The sequence below is a fragment of the Clavelina lepadiformis genome, chromosome 3, assembly GCF_947623445.1.
Source record: "Clavelina lepadiformis chromosome 3, kaClaLepa1.1, whole genome shotgun sequence".
NCBI lineage: Eukaryota > Metazoa > Chordata > Ascidiacea > Aplousobranchia > Clavelinidae > Clavelina > Clavelina lepadiformis.
Genome location: NC_135242.1, coordinates 1,474,517 through 1,494,689, shown reverse-complemented (window position 1 = coordinate 1,494,689; position 20,173 = coordinate 1,474,517). Strand labels below are relative to the sequence as shown.

At 34.4% G+C, this 20,173-nt stretch overlaps 3 protein-coding genes and 1 pseudogene across 4 annotated transcripts; all 4 read right to left on the bottom strand.

Moving 5' to 3' along the window:
- Positions 1-2,844: 2,844 nt before the first annotated feature.
- Positions 2,845-17,357, bottom strand: LOC143448571 (uncharacterized; annotated as a pseudogene). The gene is made up of 6 exons (XR_013114467.1): positions 17,294-17,357; positions 8,878-9,987; positions 8,497-8,612; positions 5,117-5,696; positions 4,838-4,922; positions 2,845-4,206 (listed from the first exon to the last, which is right to left on the bottom strand). The product of XR_013114467.1 is annotated as an uncharacterized LOC143448571 (transcript).
- LOC143449178 (zinc finger and BTB domain-containing protein 8A.1-B-like) lies at positions 5,689-6,411 on the bottom strand. The gene has a single exon (XM_076949273.1). It carries the CDS (start codon positions 6,196-6,198, stop codon positions 5,734-5,736), a length of 465 nt encoding a protein of 154 aa, XP_076805388.1. The 5' UTR covers positions 6,199-6,411; the 3' UTR covers positions 5,689-5,733.
- LOC143449176 (uncharacterized) lies at positions 9,999-12,148 on the bottom strand. Its single transcript, XM_076949271.1, has one exon. The coding sequence runs from the start codon at positions 12,146-12,148 to the stop codon at positions 11,510-11,512; it is 639 nt and encodes a 212-aa protein (XP_076805386.1). The 3' UTR covers positions 9,999-11,509.
- Positions 14,576-20,138, bottom strand: LOC143449172 (uncharacterized). Its single transcript, XM_076949268.1, has 2 exons — positions 18,488-20,138; positions 14,576-17,573 (listed from the first exon to the last, which is right to left on the bottom strand). The coding sequence occupies exon 1, from the start codon at positions 20,129-20,131 to the stop codon at positions 18,587-18,589; it is 1,545 nt and encodes a 514-aa protein (XP_076805383.1). The 5' UTR covers positions 20,132-20,138; the 3' UTR covers positions 14,576-17,573; positions 18,488-18,586.
- Between the last annotated feature and the right edge of the window lie 35 nt (positions 20,139-20,173).

Sequence of the window (20,173 nt, the reverse complement as noted above, 5' to 3'; positions counted from 1 at the left end):
CTGAGCATCTACTCTAAAAAATTCTTTCTATCACTTGCGGTGGGTTTATCGAGAAACATTTGCACAGAGTTTCTGCATTCTTCATCTGAGTTTCTTTCAACACGACTTTGTGGCTCAACAAGTGTAACTGTCGATTTTGCTCCAACCTCTGATTGAAGAGGAAATTTATTTATCACGGATATATTGGGATCATCAGTCTTAGTCCGTGAAAATTGATATTCTTCAAACAGCAAAGGTTTTTCTTTGATAGCTTCAATAAAAGGAAGGACTGGTCCCTCCTCAGAATAAACTTCCTCATTATTAGGGTTGAAATCAGATTTTACAACAGTCGGTTGCGATTTTTCCTCAGTTGGCATTGCATTGTTCATGGTTTCACTGTTCTTTGTTTCCACAAAAAGTCTTGAAACCGCATCTTCCTTGTTTTGTTGTATTTTTACAAATTCCTTCTTCATATCTTGTCACATTGATTTGAATTCTTATGAAATAAGATCACTGATTGCTTTCAATAAAACGTTAACTTGCATACCAACTGAATGACACTTCATGGTTTAATGGTACTATAATATTTATAACTTATTTGCTTAAAAAACATGAAAGACAAAAATTAAGATGTGTTTAAAGATCAAAATAATGAAAAACAAAATTAAAGTATTTGAACAACCAATTTTGTCAAAAAAGACACATTTTACATCACAGACTGTGGACTCAAAGTAGGTTTCATCGGTAAATCTCTACTTTCAATGCATGCCATCTGGATGACATTCCATACTTAACAATAAATAGAAAACAAAATATAAAAGATGGGAAATTACAGGAAAACAGAATTATGAGTCACAGCACACTCTGTATGACAAACGTAAAACAAAACTAAACAGCATCAAATTTCCTAAAAAAAAGTTTGCAAATTATTTGGTACTTATGTGAAAGTTTGCAAACATAAGCGAGGCCAACATATTGTTCATCAAGCAAAACTTAACCTTAATTTACTTTGTTGACATATTACTTCAGAAAATCCTGTTCCTAGCAGTAAAATAACGAGCACATAATCACGAAAAACTTGAAAGTGCGTTATGAAAGTTATATTTAAACATAAGTATATTGCAGTTTAAAGTTGAATATATTGAAATATTGCCATCTTGATACTTAAAAAATAACTTAAAGTTAGTAAAATAGCTAAAACAAATACACGCAACACAAGGAGCTAATGTTTATGTAAAAATATGGACACCTCTATCACATTAAAGAATAAAATGAAATGCAGACAAAATCACAGAAATTAAAAACCGAAACTACAAATAATTGAATATCAGTTTAGTGCAGCAATCATCTATATTAAACCATTTAACGCAGCCCATTTCAATATTTATTAACTAAAAGATCAAATTTATATGTTGAAGTTATTGAATTAGACCAGCGTGGTCCAACTGCAGGCCCGCGGGCCAAAGTTGGCCCGCGAGCACCGATTTTTTGGCCCGCGAACTAATAGTCAGCTTTGATTCAATCTGGCAACATACAATATTTTACGGACCGTAAAGCGTACTCGATTATAAGGCGCACTGTCAATAAATTGCTTTGATTAGTTTTTTGTTCATACATAAGGCGTACCGGGCTATAGAACGCAACGTATTTTAAGGAGTATGGGTACCTTATGAAGCTCATTAAACAAAAATGCGCACAATGCGCACAACAACAAAAATGCGGGTCAAAAACACAAAACGGGTCGGGCCCGCGGGCCGTATGTTGCCCACCCGTGGGTGATTATCACAGTTGCTAGTTGCTTTTACGGCTGTGTAAGACGGTGGTTTATTTATATAATAATAGTATCGGTACTGGTTTTGAGTGTATGCAATAAAGCACTACACTACTACTTGATCCATACATTAGGCGCACCCGCTTATAAGGCGCACGATCAATTTATGAGGAAAAAAAGGATTTAAATTAAAACATTGGCCCGCAAAATAAAATTTTTTCTGATTTTGGCCCGCGATGAAAAGAAGTTGGACCACGCTGAATTAGACAATGGAAATTTTTGCTATACTTGCGATGGTAATAACTTTTTTAAACTATTAAACTAATGCTATCTTCGCAAACCAACCCGAAGCTTTAAAGTTGAATATGACATAGAACTTCGGATATCCAACAATTTATTCTAAAACTGAGAAGAACTCTCTATTGTACATCACCAAACCAGAAACAGAATTAAGAAACTGGAAAGTATAATTATCAAATGCTATTTACCAACCACAACAATGTAAGGCTGTATTTTGCTTTAACGGAACATACGATGTTGAAAAAGGTAAAAATGGAAATCCAAAACAAAATTTTCACGGATACAGAATCAGGGTGAGAAGCTCCTAAATATTTTCTATGAGCGCCACTTAGTCAAAGCTTTCCCACAATACTCACATAATTATGTGATCATGACTCATATGCTGTGATCCCAATAAAGACAGTAGTTGGGTGTTCTCCTGTGTAAATGGTCAACTGAGCTCGCAAACTGGTATAATGTGAAAAAACTTGTGACTCGGGATGTGTTGCGAGAAAGATTTTTCTGGTTGAATTTTGTATCAGCTCATTTCTACTTCTGAGACACTTAGCAATAGTAATTGCGCATTCTTGAATGAATAGTCATGTAAGTACATAAATTGCAACTTTGAGTAAATGATCTGTGATAAACATGACACAGACAAAGTCGCTCGAATGGGTTCTGATCTGACTGTGCAAGTCATAGCTGAAATAAAATTCATTGTTACACACCCGCTATTGATAAGGTCACTTTCCAGTGTGGATTCTCAAATAAGCCTGCAAATCTCAATTTCTGTCAAATGACTTGCAAACCTGGCATTATTAAGGATGCTCTCCAGTGTGGGTAGCAGTATGAGTACGCAAATGGCTTTTTTGGGAAAATGACTTTTGACATACGTGGCATTGATAGGGTCGCTCCCCAGTATGGATTCTACTATGATCTTGCAAATGGCTGCTTCTGGTAAATGACTTGTTACACACTTGGCATTGATAAGGTCTTTGACCAGTGTGGATTCTCATATGAATCTGCAAATCGCTGTTGCTGGTAAATGACTTTTCGCACACTTGGCATTGATCAGGTTTTTGTCCGGTATGGTTAGTCATGTGAGTTCGCAAATTGCTCTGTTGGGAAAATGACTTGTGACACACCTGGCATTGATAAGGTTTTTTTCCAGAGTGGACATTCATATGAGTTTGCAAACTTCCATTTTGGGTAAATGATTTATGACACACCTGGCATTGATAAGGTCGTACTCCGGTGTGGGTATTCATATGAGTTTGCAAACTGACATTTTGGGTAAAAGACTTGTGACACAATTGACATTGATAAGGCCGCTCGCCTGTGTGAGTTCTTACATGAGTATTCAAGTTTGCTTTGTGTTGGAATAATTTATCACAAAACTTGCAAAAAAAACGTTTTTCTTTGTTTCCAACAAACACTTGAGCGTGGATTTTGCAAGCATTGTTTCTATCATTTGTTGCAGAATTATCAAAGAACATTTCCACAGAATCGTTGCATTCTTTATCTGAACTTCTTTCAATACAGTTTCTGATATCAATCGTTTTAACTGTGGCTTTTACCCCAATCTCTGATTGAGAAGTTAATTTATTTAAGATGGATATAGTTGGGTCATCAATCTCAGTTTGCAAATCTGCATATTTTTGCAACAACAAAGGTTTCTTTTCAATAACATCAAATTGAGGATAAACTGATGCCTTTTCAGAATGATCTTCTTCAATACAGGTTTGGGGTTTAACAGTTTTAACTACGGCATTTAATCCAATCTCTGATTGAAGAGAAAACTTATTTGACATGGACATACTTGGGTCATCCATTTCAGAAACCTCCCAATGCTGCAACAGCAAAGGTTCTTCTTTGATAGTATCAACAAGAGGAAGAACTGATGCATTCTGAGAATAAACTTCTTTAATACAAATTCCTATATCAGATGCTACATCTAATGCTTGTGACGTTTTATTAATCGGTATTGGATTGTTTATGATTTCAGCTTTCTTTGTTTCTGCAAAAATCTTTGAAACCATATCTTCCATATTTTCTTGCACTTTAGCAAATTCTATCTTCATATCTTGTCGCATTGATTTAAATTCTTGTGAAACCATATCACTGATTGTTTTCAACAAAAAATCAACTTGCATACCAACTGGATGACAATCCATTGCCTAGTTATCATACAACTTTATAACCCATTTGCTGAAAAGAACTTAAAATATTTGAAGATTTTGTTGATAGCGGAAAAGTGATAATGTGTAAACAAAACTGTTGGAATAAAAATAATACATCTAAACAATTTTTTTCAAATTTTACTACAAAGTAAAGAACAGCAGTCACATACTAAAACAAAAATATTCCCTGTTATTTTGAAAAACTGTTTATAAAGACTTCTACATCGTTTCAACACGTAAAGCACACAACATCATCTTAAATGACATTATACACCAGTTTGACCTAAACTAACCCACAATTGGCACACACCATACAAAGATCTTCATATCAATATGTCATAGTATTTGTACTAGTGAAAAGTATTCCAATCGTTTCAAACGTTTCATTTATGATATCACTGTTTAATTTAATGATGATTAATAACGTTTCAAATTGCGTTGCTTGGTTAAGTTTTCAACCTGGTGAAAAAATCATTTTAATGTAAACAATACCTCAGCGAAATGCGAAAACATTTCCTCAAACACAATGCTACTAGACATTACTTTGTCATATTGCTTAAAAATTCAAGGGAAAAAACAAACAAAATGCAACGCATAATGGTAATGGGAGTCTTAGGAAAATACATACTTGTGATCTGACACTAATGGTAGTGATGTTTCTTCGGTGGGACATTGCAATGTTCATGGTTTCAGTTTCTTTTTGTTTCTTCCATCTGCGTATCCAATCGCATTGATTTGAATTCATGTGATATCATATCACTGATTGTTTCCAATAAAACATCAACTCACTGATTGCCTTGAATAAATCATCAACTCGCATATTACCCGGATGACACCCCATGGTTTGATTATGCTATTATTATCATAGTAATCAAAGGATCTTGCAAATCGGTGTTCTGGTTAATATAACATGTTACAAGCCTGGCATCGATAAGGTTGCTTTTCGGAGGGAATCATCATATGAGTTTTCAAATTGCTGGTTTGGGTAAATGACTTTTCACACACTTCGCATTGAAAATTACGCTCTCCAGTGTAGATTTTCATATGATTTTTTAACAATAAGCTTTGGGAATATGACTTTTCACACACATGGTATTGATAAGGTCGCTCTCCAGTGTGGATTCTCATATGATGTTTTAAACTACCGCTATCTAAATATGACTTCTGGCACATATCGCATTGATAAGGTTGCTCTCCAGTGTGAGTTTGCATATGAAGTTTTAAATGGCTGCTAAAGGAAAATGACTTCTGGCACACATCGCATAGAAAAGGTCGCTCACCAGTGTGAATTCTCATATGAGATTTCAAATTGCCGCTAATGGAAAATGACTTGTGGCACACATCACATTGAAAATTACGTTATCCAGTGTGGACTCTCAAATGAACCTTTAAATGGTTGCTTTGAGTAAATGACTTGTGACACACCTGGCATTGATAAGGTCGCTCTCCAGTGTGGAATGTCATATGATTTTTTAAACTACTGCTATCTGAAAATGACTTGTGGCACACCAGGCATTGACAAGATCAATCTGTAGTATAGATAACCATATGAGTTTTTAAATTGCTTATTTGAGTAAAGGATTTTTGGCATACATCGCATTGATAAGGTCGCTCTCCAGTGTGGATTCTCATATGAGTTTGCAAACTTTCTTTCACTTGCAGTAGATTTATTGAGAAACATCTCCACAGAATCGCTGCATTTTCATCTGAGTTTCTTGCAACACAGCTTTGTGGTTTAACAATTTTGACTGTGGCATTCACTCCAATATCTGATTGAGGAGGAAATTTATTTAAGATGGACATACTTGGGTCATCAATCTCAGTCTGTGAAACCTCATATTCTTCCAACAGCAAAGGTTCTTCTTTGATAACTTCAACAAAAGGAAAGACTGGTGCCTTCTCCGAATAAACTTCCTCATTATTAAGGCTGATATCAGATTTTATAACTGTTGTTTGTGATGTTTCTTTAACTGGCATTGCATTGTTCATGGTTTCAGTTTTCTTTATCTCTCTGCAAGAACTGTCGAAATCACATCTTGCATGCTTTCTTGCATTTTTAGAAATTCTTTTCTCATATCTTGTCGCATTGATTTAAATTCTTGTGAATCCATATCACTGATTGCTTTTAACAAAACATAAACTTGAATACCTACCGGATGACACTCCATTACCTGATTATCATACAACTTATAACCTATTTGCTGAAAAAAACTTAAAATATTAGGTTTTTTTGATAGCGGAAAACTGATCAAATGTAACCAAAACTGTTGGAATAAAAATAATAAATCTAAATTAATTTTTTCAAAATTTACTACAAAGTAAAGAACAGCAGTAACTGTCACATACAAAAACAATCCCTGTTGTTTTGAAAGAAAGCTTCTAAAGACTTCGGTATAGTTTCAAGATGCGAAACACATGAAATCATTTTGAATAAAATTACACACAGTGGTATACATAAACAGTGGTATACACACATACCATAAACAGTGCTCAAATCACGTAAAAATATTAGAGAAACACATTTAGGAAAATTATATCCGAATAAAATGTTAAAGTCTGTTTGATGAGTTGTTGAAAATCACTTATCAATGACCATTGAGTTGATTAAAAGTATTCCAACCGTTTCGTTTATGATATCATTGTTTAATTTAATGATGATTAATAACGTTTCGAATTGCCTTGCTTGGTTGAGTTTCAACCTGGTTAAACAATCGTTTTAATACAAACAATGCTTCAGCGAGATGCGATGAAATTTCCTCACACACAATGCTTCCAGGCATTACTTTGTCATATTGCTAAAGAATTCAACAAAAAAGACAAACAAAATGCAATGCATAATGGTAATGGGATTCTTAGGAAAACACATAGTAGTGATCTGACACTAATGGTAGTGATGTTTCTTCAGTGGGACATTGCAACGTTCATGGTGTAATGAAAGGGGTATAATGGTACCTTAGCCTGTAAGGACGACCACTTCAATTACAATGTTTGTCTGTAGAATTGTAGTCCTCGATAATAAATGAGTCTCAGGTCGTTGTTTCGCTTCTCCTAATCTTAGAATCAATTGTACACCTCGACAACTGTATAATCTGATTATATTTGAAACTTCTTTGAAAGAACAAATCAAGATAGAGCATTGTGACAGCAACAGCACGAAGACATGTTGCGGCGTTGAGCGTAAAAACCAAAAAGGCTGAATGAATCAAAATGCAAGCACAAGGGAACAATCGATTACGTCACGCAGTGTTATGCTTCACTGATTCCATAGATGAGAATTCTATGTAGTAAACAATTTTATATTCCATTAAGTGATATATTTATCACAATGGTTTCAGTTTCCTTTGTTTCTTTCATCTCCATATCGAATCGCATTGATTTGAATTCATGTGATATCCTATCACTGATTGTTTCCAAAACATCAACTCACTGATTGCCTTGAATAAAACATCAACTCACATATTACCTGGATGACACTCCATGGTTTGATTATGCTATTATTATCATAGTAATCAAAGGATCTTGCAAATTGGATGATGATTGATTTGATTGTGCTATAATAGGGAGTCATATGATCTTGCAAATTTGTGATTCTGGTTAATTAAATTTGACACAACTGGCATTGATGAGGTTGCTCTTCAGTGTAAGTTTTTATTACAGTTTTAAAATGGCTGGTTTGGGTAAATGACTTTTCACCCACCTAGCATTGATAATTACGCTCTCCGGTGTAGATTCTTTTGTGATTTTTGAATAATATTCTTCGGGCAAATGACGTTTCACAAACATTTCATTGATAAGGTCGCTCTCCTGTGTGAGTTCTTAGATGAGATTTGAAGTTGGTTTTGCATTTGAATGATTTTTCACAAAACAAGGAAGAAAAATGCTTTTCTTAGTTATTTCCAACAAACAAGTGAGCATCAACTTTGCAAGCACTGAATCTATCACTTACGCTGGGTTTATCGAGAAACATTTCCACAGAATTGCTGCATTCTTCATCTGAGTTTCTTACAACACAACTTCAAGGAACAACCATTTTAACTGTGGTACTTACTCCAATCTCTGATTGAGAAGTTGATTTATTCAATATGAAGGTAGTTGGGTCATCAATCTGTATGTGAAACCTCATATTTTTTCAATGATAAAGATTCCTCTTCAATAACATCAAATTGAGGATAAATTGATGCCTTTTCGGAAAGATCTGCTTCAAACCTATTTGGGGTACAACAGCCTTAGCTGTGGCATTAACTCCAACCTCCGATTGATAACAAAACATACTTGAAATGGACATACTTGGATGACCAGTTTCAGAAACCTCCCAACTCTGCAACAGCAAAGGATCTTCTATGAATACTTCGATAAGTGGAAAACCTGACTTATTCTCTGAATGAACTTCATCAAAAAACAACCTATTTGCCAAAAGCAACCACATAGTGCAATTTTATGTTTCATGAAACATACAATTTTAATTAATTAAAATGGACAAATAAACACATAAACAAATGGATGCAGCATTTGGATAAATGGTTTGTAAATAATTTTCAAGACTACGTTTTTGTCTAAACATCTTTTCAAAATATTTACATTGCCCCAATGTAAGTGTTAATATGTGTTAATAATTATCGTTTCAACGCAAATGACTTTTGACTAAAACAAAAACATTGTCAAGGTCGCTTTCCAGTGTGAATAGTTTCATGTCTTCGCAAATTACTCTTATGGGAAAATGACTTTTGACACACTTGGCATTGATAAGGTCGCTCTCCAGTGTGAGTTCTCATATGATAAATTAAATGGCAGCTTTGGGTAAAGGACTTGTGACACACATCGCATTTATAAGGTCGCTTTCCAGTGTGGAAATTCATATGATCTTTTAAACTGCTGCTTCGGGTAAATGACTTGTGGCACACATCGCATGGATAAGGTCGCTCACCAGTGTGGATTCTCATATGACTTTTCAAATTGCTACTAACGCAAAATGCCTTGTGGCACACATTGCATTGATAAGGTCGCTCTCCAGTATGAGTTCTCATATGAGTTTTTAAATTGCTGCTTTGGATAAATGATTTTTGACAAGCTTGGCATTGATAAGGTCGCTCACCTGTGTGAGCTCTTAGATGAGCTTTCAAGTTTTGTTTATATTTGAATGATTTATCACAAAAATTGCAAGAAAACTGCTTTTCTTTGTTATTTCCAACAAGCAACTGAGCATCAACTTTGCAAGCATTAGTACCTTCAATTGCAGTGGATTTATCGAGAAACATCTCCACAGAATCGCTGCAATCTTCATGTGAGTTTCTTGCAACACAGCTTTGTGGTTTAACAATTTTGACTGTGGCATTCACTCCAACATCTGATTGAGGACGAAATTCATTGAATATGGATATATTTGGGTCATCAATCTTAATCTGTGAATCCTCATATTCTTCCAACAGCAAAGGTTCTTCTTTGATAGCTTCAACAAGAGGAAAGACTGGTGCCTTCTCAGAATAAACTTCCTCAATATTAAGGCTGGTATCTGATTTTACAATTGTCGTTTGTGATGTTTCTTCAACTGGCATTGCATTGTTCATGGTTTCAGTTTTCTTTATCTCTGCAAGACGTGTTGAAATCACATCTTCCATGCTTTCTTGCATTTGTTTAAATTCCTTCCTCATATCTTGTCGCATTGATTTAAATTCTTGTGAAATCATATCACTGAATGCTTTCAATAAAACGTCAACTTGCATACCAACTGGATGACACTCCATTGTCTGATTATTATCATACAACTTTATAACCTATTTGCTGAAAAAAAAACTTAAAATATTTGATGATTTTCTTGATAGAGAAAAACTGATAATATGTAACCAAAACAGTTGGAATAAAAATAGTAAATCTAAATAATTTTCTCTAAATTTACTACAAAGTAAAGAAAAGCAGTGACTGTCACATAGAAAAACGAAAAGATTTCCTGTTGCTTTGAAAGAATGTTTCTAAAGACTTCAGCATAGTTCCAACATGTAAAACACATGAAATTATCTTAAATGACAATACACACCAGTTTGATCTAAACTAACCCACAATTGGCACACCATAAACAAAGCTCAAATCACTTAAAAATCTTAGAGCAACATATTTAGGAAAGTTATATCCGAATTAAATGTTAAAGTCTGTTTGATGTGATGTTGTAAATCACTGATCAATGACCATTGATTTGATTGAAACGTTTTAGCTTCACTTCAGATCTTCATATCATAGTATTTGTACTAGTGAAAACTATTCCAACCGCTTCAACAGTTTCGTTTATGATATCATTGTTTAATTTAATGATGATCAAAAACGTTTCAAATTGCCTTGCTTGGTTGAGTTTTCAACCTGGTTAAATAATGGTTTTGATATAAACAATCCCTCAGTGTAATAAGAAAAAATCTCCTCACACACAGTCCTTCTAGACATTACTTTGTCATACTGCTAAAGATTTCAAGGAAAAAGACAAAAAAAATCCAACGCATAACGGTAATGGTAGTTTTGGGAAAACATATATTTGTGATCTGACATAAATGATAGTGATGTTTCTTCGGTGGGACATTGCATGGTTCATGGTTTCAGTTTCCTTTGTTACTTCCATCTGCATATCCAATCGCATTGATTTGGATTCTTGTGATATCATATCACTGATTGCTTTGGATAAAACATCAACCAGCTTATAATCTGGATGACACTCTATGGTTTGATGGTGCTATATTAAGTAGTCGTATGATTTTGCAAATCGGTAGGTACTTCTGGTTAATGACAAGTGACACGCCTGGCATTGATAAGGTTGCTCTTCAATGTGAGTTATCATATGAGTTTTCAAATTGCTGGTTTGGGTAAATGACATTTCACACAGCTAGCATTGACAAACTTCCGGTAAAAACAACCTATTTCCCAAAAACATAGTGCAATTTTATGTCTCATGAAACATGTAAAAGTTATTGATAAAACATGTAAAAGTGGACAAAAAAAAACACAAAAAAATGGATGCAGCATCTGCATGAATGGTTTGTAAATGTTTTTTAAGGCTAAGCCTTTGTCCAAACACCTTTTCAAAATATTTACATTGCCCCAATGTGAGTTTTAATATGAGTTAAAAATTATCATTTCAACGTAAATGACTTTTGACCAAAAATAAACTTTGCTTTCCAGTGTGAATAGTTTCATGACTCCGCAAAATTCTCTATTGGGAAGATGACTTTTGACAAATATGGCAATGATAGGGTCGCTCTCTAGTGTGAGTTCTTATATGAACTTTCAAACTGCTGCTTTCGGAAAACGACTTGTGGTACACCTAGCATTGATAAGGTCGCTCTCCAGTATGGATAACCATATGAGCTTTTAAACTGCTGCTTTGTGTGAAGGACTTGTGACACACATCGCATTGATAAGGTCGCTCTTCAGTGTGAGTTCTCATATGAGCTTTCAAACTGTTGCTAACTTTAAATGACTTGTGGCACACATCGCATTGAAAATTACTCTCTCCAGTGTGGATTCTCAAGTGATCTTTTAAATGGTTGTTTTGGGTAAATGACTTGTGACACACCTGGCATTGATAAGGTCGCTCTCCAGTGTGAGTTCTTCTATGAACTTTCAAACTGCTGCTAATGGAAAATGACTTGTGGCACACATCACATTGATAAGGTTGTTTTCCTGTGTGAGTTCTCATATGAGTTTTCAATCTGCTGTTAACGGAAAATGACTTTTCACACACCTGGCACTGATAAGGTCGCTCACCCGTGTGAATTCTCATATGAGTTTTCAAATTACTGCTAACGCAAAATGACTTGTGGCACACATCGCATTGATAAGGTCGCTCTCCATTGTGAATTCTCATATGACCTTTCAATCTGCTGCTAACGGAAAATGACATTTCACACACCCGGCATTGATACGGTCGCTCACCTGTGTGAGTTCTTAGATGAACTTTCATGTGTGTTTTGTATTTCAATGATTTATCACAAAATTTGCAAGAAAAATGCTTTTCTTAGTTTTTTCCAACAAGCAACTGAGCATCAACTTTGCAAGCATTAATTCTTTCACTTGCAGTAGATTTATTGAGAAACATCTTTACAGAATCGCTACATTCTTCATCTGAGTTTCTTGCAACACAGTTTTGTGGTTTAACAATTTTGACTGTGGCATTCACTCCAATATCTGATTGAGGAGGAAATCTATTGAATATGGATATATTTGGGTCATCAATCTCAGTCTGTGAAACCTCATATTCTTCCAACAGCAAAGGTTCTTCTTTGATAACTTCAACAAGAGAAAAGACTGGTGTCTTTTCAGAATAAACTTCCTCAATATTAAGGCTGATATCAGATTTTACAACTGTTGTTTGCGATGTTTCTTCAACTGGCATTGCTTGTTCATGGTTTCAGTTTTCTTTATATCTGCAAGAAGCGTTGAAATCACATCTTCCATGTTTTCTTGCATTTTTACAAATTCCTTCTTCATATCTTGTCGCATTGATTTAAATTCTTGTGAAATCATATCACTGATTGCTTTTAATAAAACGTCAACTTGCATACCAACTGGATGACACTCCATTGTCTGATTTATTCATTATACAACGGATAACCTATTTGCTGAATAAAAAACGACAAATATTTGATGATTTTCTTGATTTCGGAAAACTGATATTATGTAACCAAAAGTGTTGGAATAAAAATAATCAATCTAAATAATTTTTTTCAAATTTTACTACAAAGTAAAGAAGAGCAGTGACTGTCACATACAAAAACGAAAGAGTCCTTGTTGTTTTAAATGAATGTTTATAAAGACTTCTGCATAGTTTCAACATGTAAAACACACGAGTTCATCTTAAATGATATTACACACCACTCACCAGTTTGACCTAAACTAACAAAAATTGGCACACACCATAAAGAGATGTTCATATCATAATGTGATAGTATTATATATCATGCACTAATAGTAATGATGCTTCTTCGATGGGACTTTGCAATGTTCATGGTTTCAGTTTCCTGTTTTTCTTCCATCTGCATATCGAATCGCATTGGTTTGAATTCTACTGATATCATACACAATGTAACAAAAAAAAAATTTTTGTTCCCAGGTTCTAATCAATTTTTCCTTATTGCTTAGGACCAGTAAGTGTCGAAAATCAACTTTATTTCATACAAACTTTGTTTTTGTGGTTTAGAGACTGAAATTCTAAAATCGCAATATTTTTGAGAAAAGATATCAAAGATATGGCTAAAGAGCATCCAAGATGGATGTTAATATACTCTGCAATATTTGCTCATTCAGTCCACCTGAAAGAAAACTATGAGAATGTTAAGACTTCGTTGAATGCTTTAAAGTACGATCAATATAACTGGGAAGTAATTGGGGACTTTAAAATGGTAGCGTTTTTGATAGGTTTGCAAGGGGGGTTCACCAAGTATCCTTGCCACCTTTGCCTTTGGGATAGTAGGGCTACCACAGAACACTACAAAAAGCAAATATGGCCAAAACGAAACGAATTTGTTGTTGGAGAGAAAAACGTAAAGCAAACTCGGTTGATTAACCCAAACAAAGTGCTTATTCCTCCCCTTCACATAAAACTTGGGCTTATAAAGCAATTTGTGAAAGCATTGGATAAAGGTGGTGACGCATTCCAGTTTCTCAAGAACTTGTTTCCTGAACTATCAGAAACTAAAGTAAAAGCTGGTGTATTTATTGGACCACAAATTAAAAAGATTCTCAAGTCGAATGATTTTATCCAAATGCTTAATGATGTTGAAAAGAAGGCTTGGGATAGCTTTGCAGATGTGGTGAATGGGTTCTTGGGCAATAACAAGGAAGATAACTATGCCGAACTCGTTGCCAATTTGGTAAAGTTGTATGGAAACATGGGGTGCAGAATGTCCATGAAAGTACATATGCTTGATGCTCACTTGGACGAGTTTAAAGACAATATGGGAGCTTATTCAGAAGAACAAGGGGAGCGATTCCATCAAGACATAAAAGATTTTGAAAGGAGATACCAAGGGCAATATAATGAAAGCATGATGGGAGATTATGTCAGGGCCTTGATGCGGGAAAGTGATGTAGAGTACAAAAGAAAATCCCGCAAAACATCCCATTTTTAACTGATTTTATACTTGAACTGTTTTAGCCTGAAATATTTATTTAGTTTTGCATTTAACATTTAATGATGGTATTGATTCGGATACAGTTAATACATTAATGTGCAAATTCCCATGTACCAAATGCCTGTGCTTTGTGATTTGATTTTAATAACAAAAATTCTAATTCGTTGCCTGTTATTATGCAAACTCAGAATTAACCCTTTGCCAGACAGAAAAATAGCCAAAAGTTGGCTGTAATTTGCTTTGCGGAAAAGCAATCGATAGCCTACAACTAACGCATCAGAATATTTAGTAAATACATTGATAGAATATAACTTCTTAGTCGATGGCAAGCGATTAAAAATGGACTCACAGCGATCAAAGACAGTTTGGTAAATATCCATTTCCTATAGGGTAAATCAGTATAACCATGCAAAATATTGCACATACCAGCAAATTCAAAAAAAATTACTCTCCTAACCACAAAATCAATGTTTGGAATGAACTATATTGATTTTTGGAAGTTTCTAGGTGAGAGAGATCAAGAAATATCAATTAGAACACGGGAACAAAAATTGTGTAACACGGTGATCAATGATTGCTTTCCATAAAACATCAACTCGCATATTATCTGGATGACACTCCATGGTTTGATGGTGCTATATTTGGTAGTCGTATGATCTTGCAAATCCATTCTTCTGGTTAATGACAAGTGACACGCCTGGCATTGATAAGGTTGCTCTTCGGTGTGAGTTATCATGAGTTTTCAAATTGCTGGTTGGAGTAAATGACTTTTCACACACCTAGCATTGATAAACTTTCTGAAAAAACAACCCATTTGCCAAAAAACAACCACATAGTGCAATTTTATGTTTCATGAAACATACAAAGTTATTGATCAAAGTGGACAAATAAAACCCAAAAAAATAGATGCGGCATCTGATTGAATCGTTTGTAAATGTTTTTGTACAAAGAAGTTTTTGTACAAAGAAGGCTAAGTTTTTGTACAAAGACCCTTTCAAAATAGTTATCTTCCATGAAATCATATCTTCCATGCTTTCTTGCATTTTTACAAATTCCTTCCTCATATCTTGTCGCATTGATTTAAATTCTTGTGAAATCATGTCACTGATTGCTTTTAACAAAACGTCAACTTGCATACCAAATGGTTGACAATCCATTGCCTGATTGTCATACAACTTTATAACCCATTTGCTGAAAAGAACTTAAAATATCTCAAAATTTTCTTGATAGAGGAAAACTGATAATGTGTAACCAAAACTGTTGGAATAAAAATAATAAATCTAAACAAATTTTTTCTAAATATACTACAAAGTAAAGAACAGCAGTAATTGTCACATACAAAAATAAAAATCAAAAAGGTTCCCTGTTGCTTTGAAAGAATGTTTCTACAGACTTCTGCATAGTTTCAACATGTAAAACACACAAAATCATCTTAAATGACAATACACACCAATTTGATCTAAACTAACCCACAATTGGCACACACCATAAAAAGTGCTCAAATCACTTAAAAATCTTAGAGCAACATATTTAGGAAAGTTATATGCAAATTAATTGTTAAAGTCTGTTTGATGTGATGTTGAAATTACTGATCAATGACCATTGATGTGATTGAAACGTTTTAGGTGGTTGCATTGATGCATTCTATTTCACCTTGTCGTGATGCGACACACCACAGTTAAAACATTTAGAACACCATAATGAAAAACTTCTTCAAGGTGATAGTATGCGCAATCCTTTGGTATCATGAAAATGTGTTTGATCACAATTATGATTAAAGAACGGGTTTGTGAGAATGATTTACAACAAACCTGGCAAAAAATACTTGTCTTGTTGTCTTCTCCAAGTATCTGAAAATGGGTTTTCCAATATCACTTGAAATCACTTATTAATGTAAATTTCTGTTGGGGGCAAAATTGTCCCCGGGATCATCTAAAGCAGTGCTTTCAACTTTTTTCACTTTGGGGACCACCATTTTGCGGACAATTGTTTTGTGGTGCTTACTAATTTAGATTTCTGCACTGGGGTTTGGTTAAACTTCCCAGTTTCAAACTCCCAAAGTCCTCTCTCAAATTTCCCAGCCTCTTGTCTGGACCAAATCATATGTTTGATTTAATTAGATTTAGATTAGATCTATTATTTAGATTTTTTTATAATTATATTTGATAATTTCTGAATACCTATCCTTTGTGTCATATCCTCTATCAAATTGCATCAATTCGAGCAGTTTGGTTACGTGGATGATTTTCTTTATTTATCTATTACGTCGCTATGGATTTGACATTACGTTATGGACACTTGAGTATTTATTTCGAAAATATTTTTGCCTACGTTTTAAATCTGACAAAGCAAGCAAAAGCTTACGAAAACTCTTGTTTAAATGAATGAAACTTATTTAATTTTCATGCATGATGTATTGATACATTTTAATGACATCACAAAGATCTCCAGAATGAGAACAAGAACAAAAGCGTTATGTCACAATTATGAATTAACAATTATGTCTACTGAAATGCTGTGTCAGTTCAGCTTTTCTTAAGTTCTAAGCAATTATAATTATTAGCAAATTGGAATACTTATCCCGATTTTGGACAATTTTATCGCTAATCTCGTGTCTAGATTCACTGAACTAGATAGCTGAACTCTAGTTGATCTAATGCTTGCGCCGTCAGCCGAAAGCATTCAAGTGATGGGAAAAGTTTATCAAAATTTTTAAGTTTCATCACATGTGCATGCTGCTCCATAGTTTTCTCTTCAAAGGCTTGTTTTTATTGAAACTGCATTTATCGTAATCTGTCATTACATGATTTTATGCAAATGCTCGAAAAAAACTTTCTACATACACCACTGCTGATATAATATTTAGTCAAATATTACAGACAAGTCCAATTAAAATAACCTATTATCAAAAAATGTGTTTACAATAGCCTACAAATCCTACTTAATAATTGTCACATTTTGGCATGCTTACTGACCCATTGGTATGAAGCGCTGATCTACAAACAGTTAGATACCGAATGGTCATGATCATTACAATCTCCTTGTTCTTCACTTAGGAGCTGTGGATAGGTTGATTTAAAGCAAACCCAGACACGATTCACATTTTTATTTTTCCACAGCAAATGCAGTTGATTGAGATGGGTGCATTGTTCACAAAGTAAGACACAGCGATTTCATTGAATTGCCGATTATGGCAAACATTGTCTCTATTTTCAAACAAAACACTCAATAAATCTAATTCATTTCTGCATCCACCTGTACATACAAAAAGACAATGGTTATCTTGAATTATGATTATTTACAAATTTTGTGAATGGAATTTAAAAAACATAACAACACATAAAAAGAAAAACCCATAACAGCATGTTAACTGCCGCAAAATGAAAAAACAGCGATAAAACATTAAAATTGTCAAATTTATAAATCATGCCTTGGACACTTTGCAACTAATCGGAATTCGAATTTGTAATCAGGAAAAACCTTTGCCTAATCCCAAGACAAAAAGTATAAGAGATAAATATAAGTCAGTAGAACGAATGAGATCATTGCAGCAATAACAAATACATACACTCATGTCTGGCAGTGCACACAACTCAGGTGCTGGTATTACTGAAAACAAAAGATTCCCTGTTGCTTTGAAAGAATGTTTCTAAAGACTTCTGCATAGTTTCAACATGTAAAACACATGAAATCATCTTAAATGACATTACACACCAGTTTCACCTAAACTAACCCAAATTTGGAACACCATAAATAGTGCTCAAATCACTTAAAAATATTAGAGCAACACATTTAGGAAAGTTATATCCGAATTAATTGTTAAAGTCTGTTTGATGTGATGATGAAAATCACTGATCAATGACCATTGATTTGATTGAAACGTTTTAGGTTCACTTCAGATCATCATATCATAGTATTTGTACTAGTGAAAACTGTTCGAACCGTTTCAACAATTTCGTTTATGATATCATTGTTGAATTTAATGATGATTAATAACGTTTCGAATTGCCTCGCTTGGTTGAGTTTTCAACCTGGTTAAAGAATCGTTTTAATGTAAACAATGCTTCAGCGAGATGCGATAAAATGTCCTCACAAACAATGCTTCTAGACATTACTTTATCATATTGCTAAAGATTTCAAGGGAAAAGACAAACAAAATGTTCACACACCTGGCAGTGATAAAGTCGTTCACCAATGTGGATTCTCACATGACGTTTTAAATTGCGGTCATCGGTGATAGACTTGTGACACACATGGCATTGATAAGGTCACTTTCCATTGTGGATTCTCATATGATGTCTTAAACTGTGGCTTTGGGTAAATGACTTGTGGCACACCTGGCATTGATAAGGTCGTTCACCAGTGTGGATTCTCATATGATTTTTTAAAGTGTTGCTTTGGGTAAATAACTTGTGGCACACCTGGCATTGATAGGGACGCTCACCTGTGTGAGTTCTGACATGATCTTTTAAACTGTTGCTAACGGAAAATGACTTGTGGCACACATCGCATTGATAAGGTTGTTCTCCAGTGTGGGTTCTCATATGACTTTTCAAATTGCTGCTACTGGAAAATGACTTGTAGCACACATCACATATATAAGGTCGCTCTCCAGTGTGAGTTCTCATATGAGTTTTTAAACTGCTTTTAATGGAAAATGACTTGTGGCACACATCACATTTATAAGGTCGCTCTCCAGTGTGGATTCTCATATGAGTTTGCAAACTGCCATTTTGGATAAATGACTTGTGACAAACTTGGCATTGATAAGGTCGCTCACCTGTGTGAGTTCTTAGATGAACTTTAATGTGTGCTTTGTATTTAAATGATTTATCACAAAATTTGCAAGAAAATTGCTTTTCTTTGTTTTTTCCAACAAGCAACTGAGCATCAACTTTGCGAGCATTAATTCTTTCACTTGCAGTAGATTTATTGAGAAACATCTTTACAGAATAGCTGCATTCTTCATCTGAGTTTCTTGCAACACAGCTTTGTGGTTTATCAATTTTGACCGTGGCACTCACTCCAATATTTGATTGAGGAGGAAATTTATTTAACATGGATGTATTTGGGTCATCAATCTCAGTCTGTAAAACTGTATATTTTTGCAACAACAAAAGTTTGTCTTCAATAATATCAAAATGAGGACAAACTGATGTCTTTCTAGAATGATCTTCTACAATACAGGTTTGGGGGTCAACAGTTTGAACTACGGCATTTACTCCAATCTCCGATTGATGAGAAAACTTATTTGACATGGACATACTTGCGTCATTCGTTTCAGAATCCTCCCAATGCTGCAACAACAAAGGTTCTTTTTTGATAGCATCAAATTGAGGATAAATTGATGCCTTTTCAGAATGATCTTCTTCAATACAGGTTTGGGGTTCAACAGTTTTAACTACGGCATTTATTCCAATCTCCGATTGATGAGAAAACTTATTTGACATGGACATACTTGGGTCATTCATTTCAGAAACCTCCCAATGCTGCAACAGCAAAGGTTCTTCTTTGATAGCATCAACAAGAGGAAAAACTGATGCATTTTGAGAATAAACTTCTTTAATACATATGCTCGTGTCAGATTTTACATCTAATGCTCGTGACGCTTTTTTAATCTGTATTGCATTGTTTATGGTTTCATCCTTCTTTGTTTCTGCCAGAATCTTTGAAACCATATCTTCCATATTTTCTTGCACTTTTGCAAATTCTATCTTCATATCCTGTCGCATTGATTTGAATTCTTGTGATATCAAATCACTGATTTCTTTTAAAAAGAAATCAATATGTGTATTAACTGGATGACACTCCATCGTTTGATTGTGATACAATAAAAATATTATAAAACTATACAA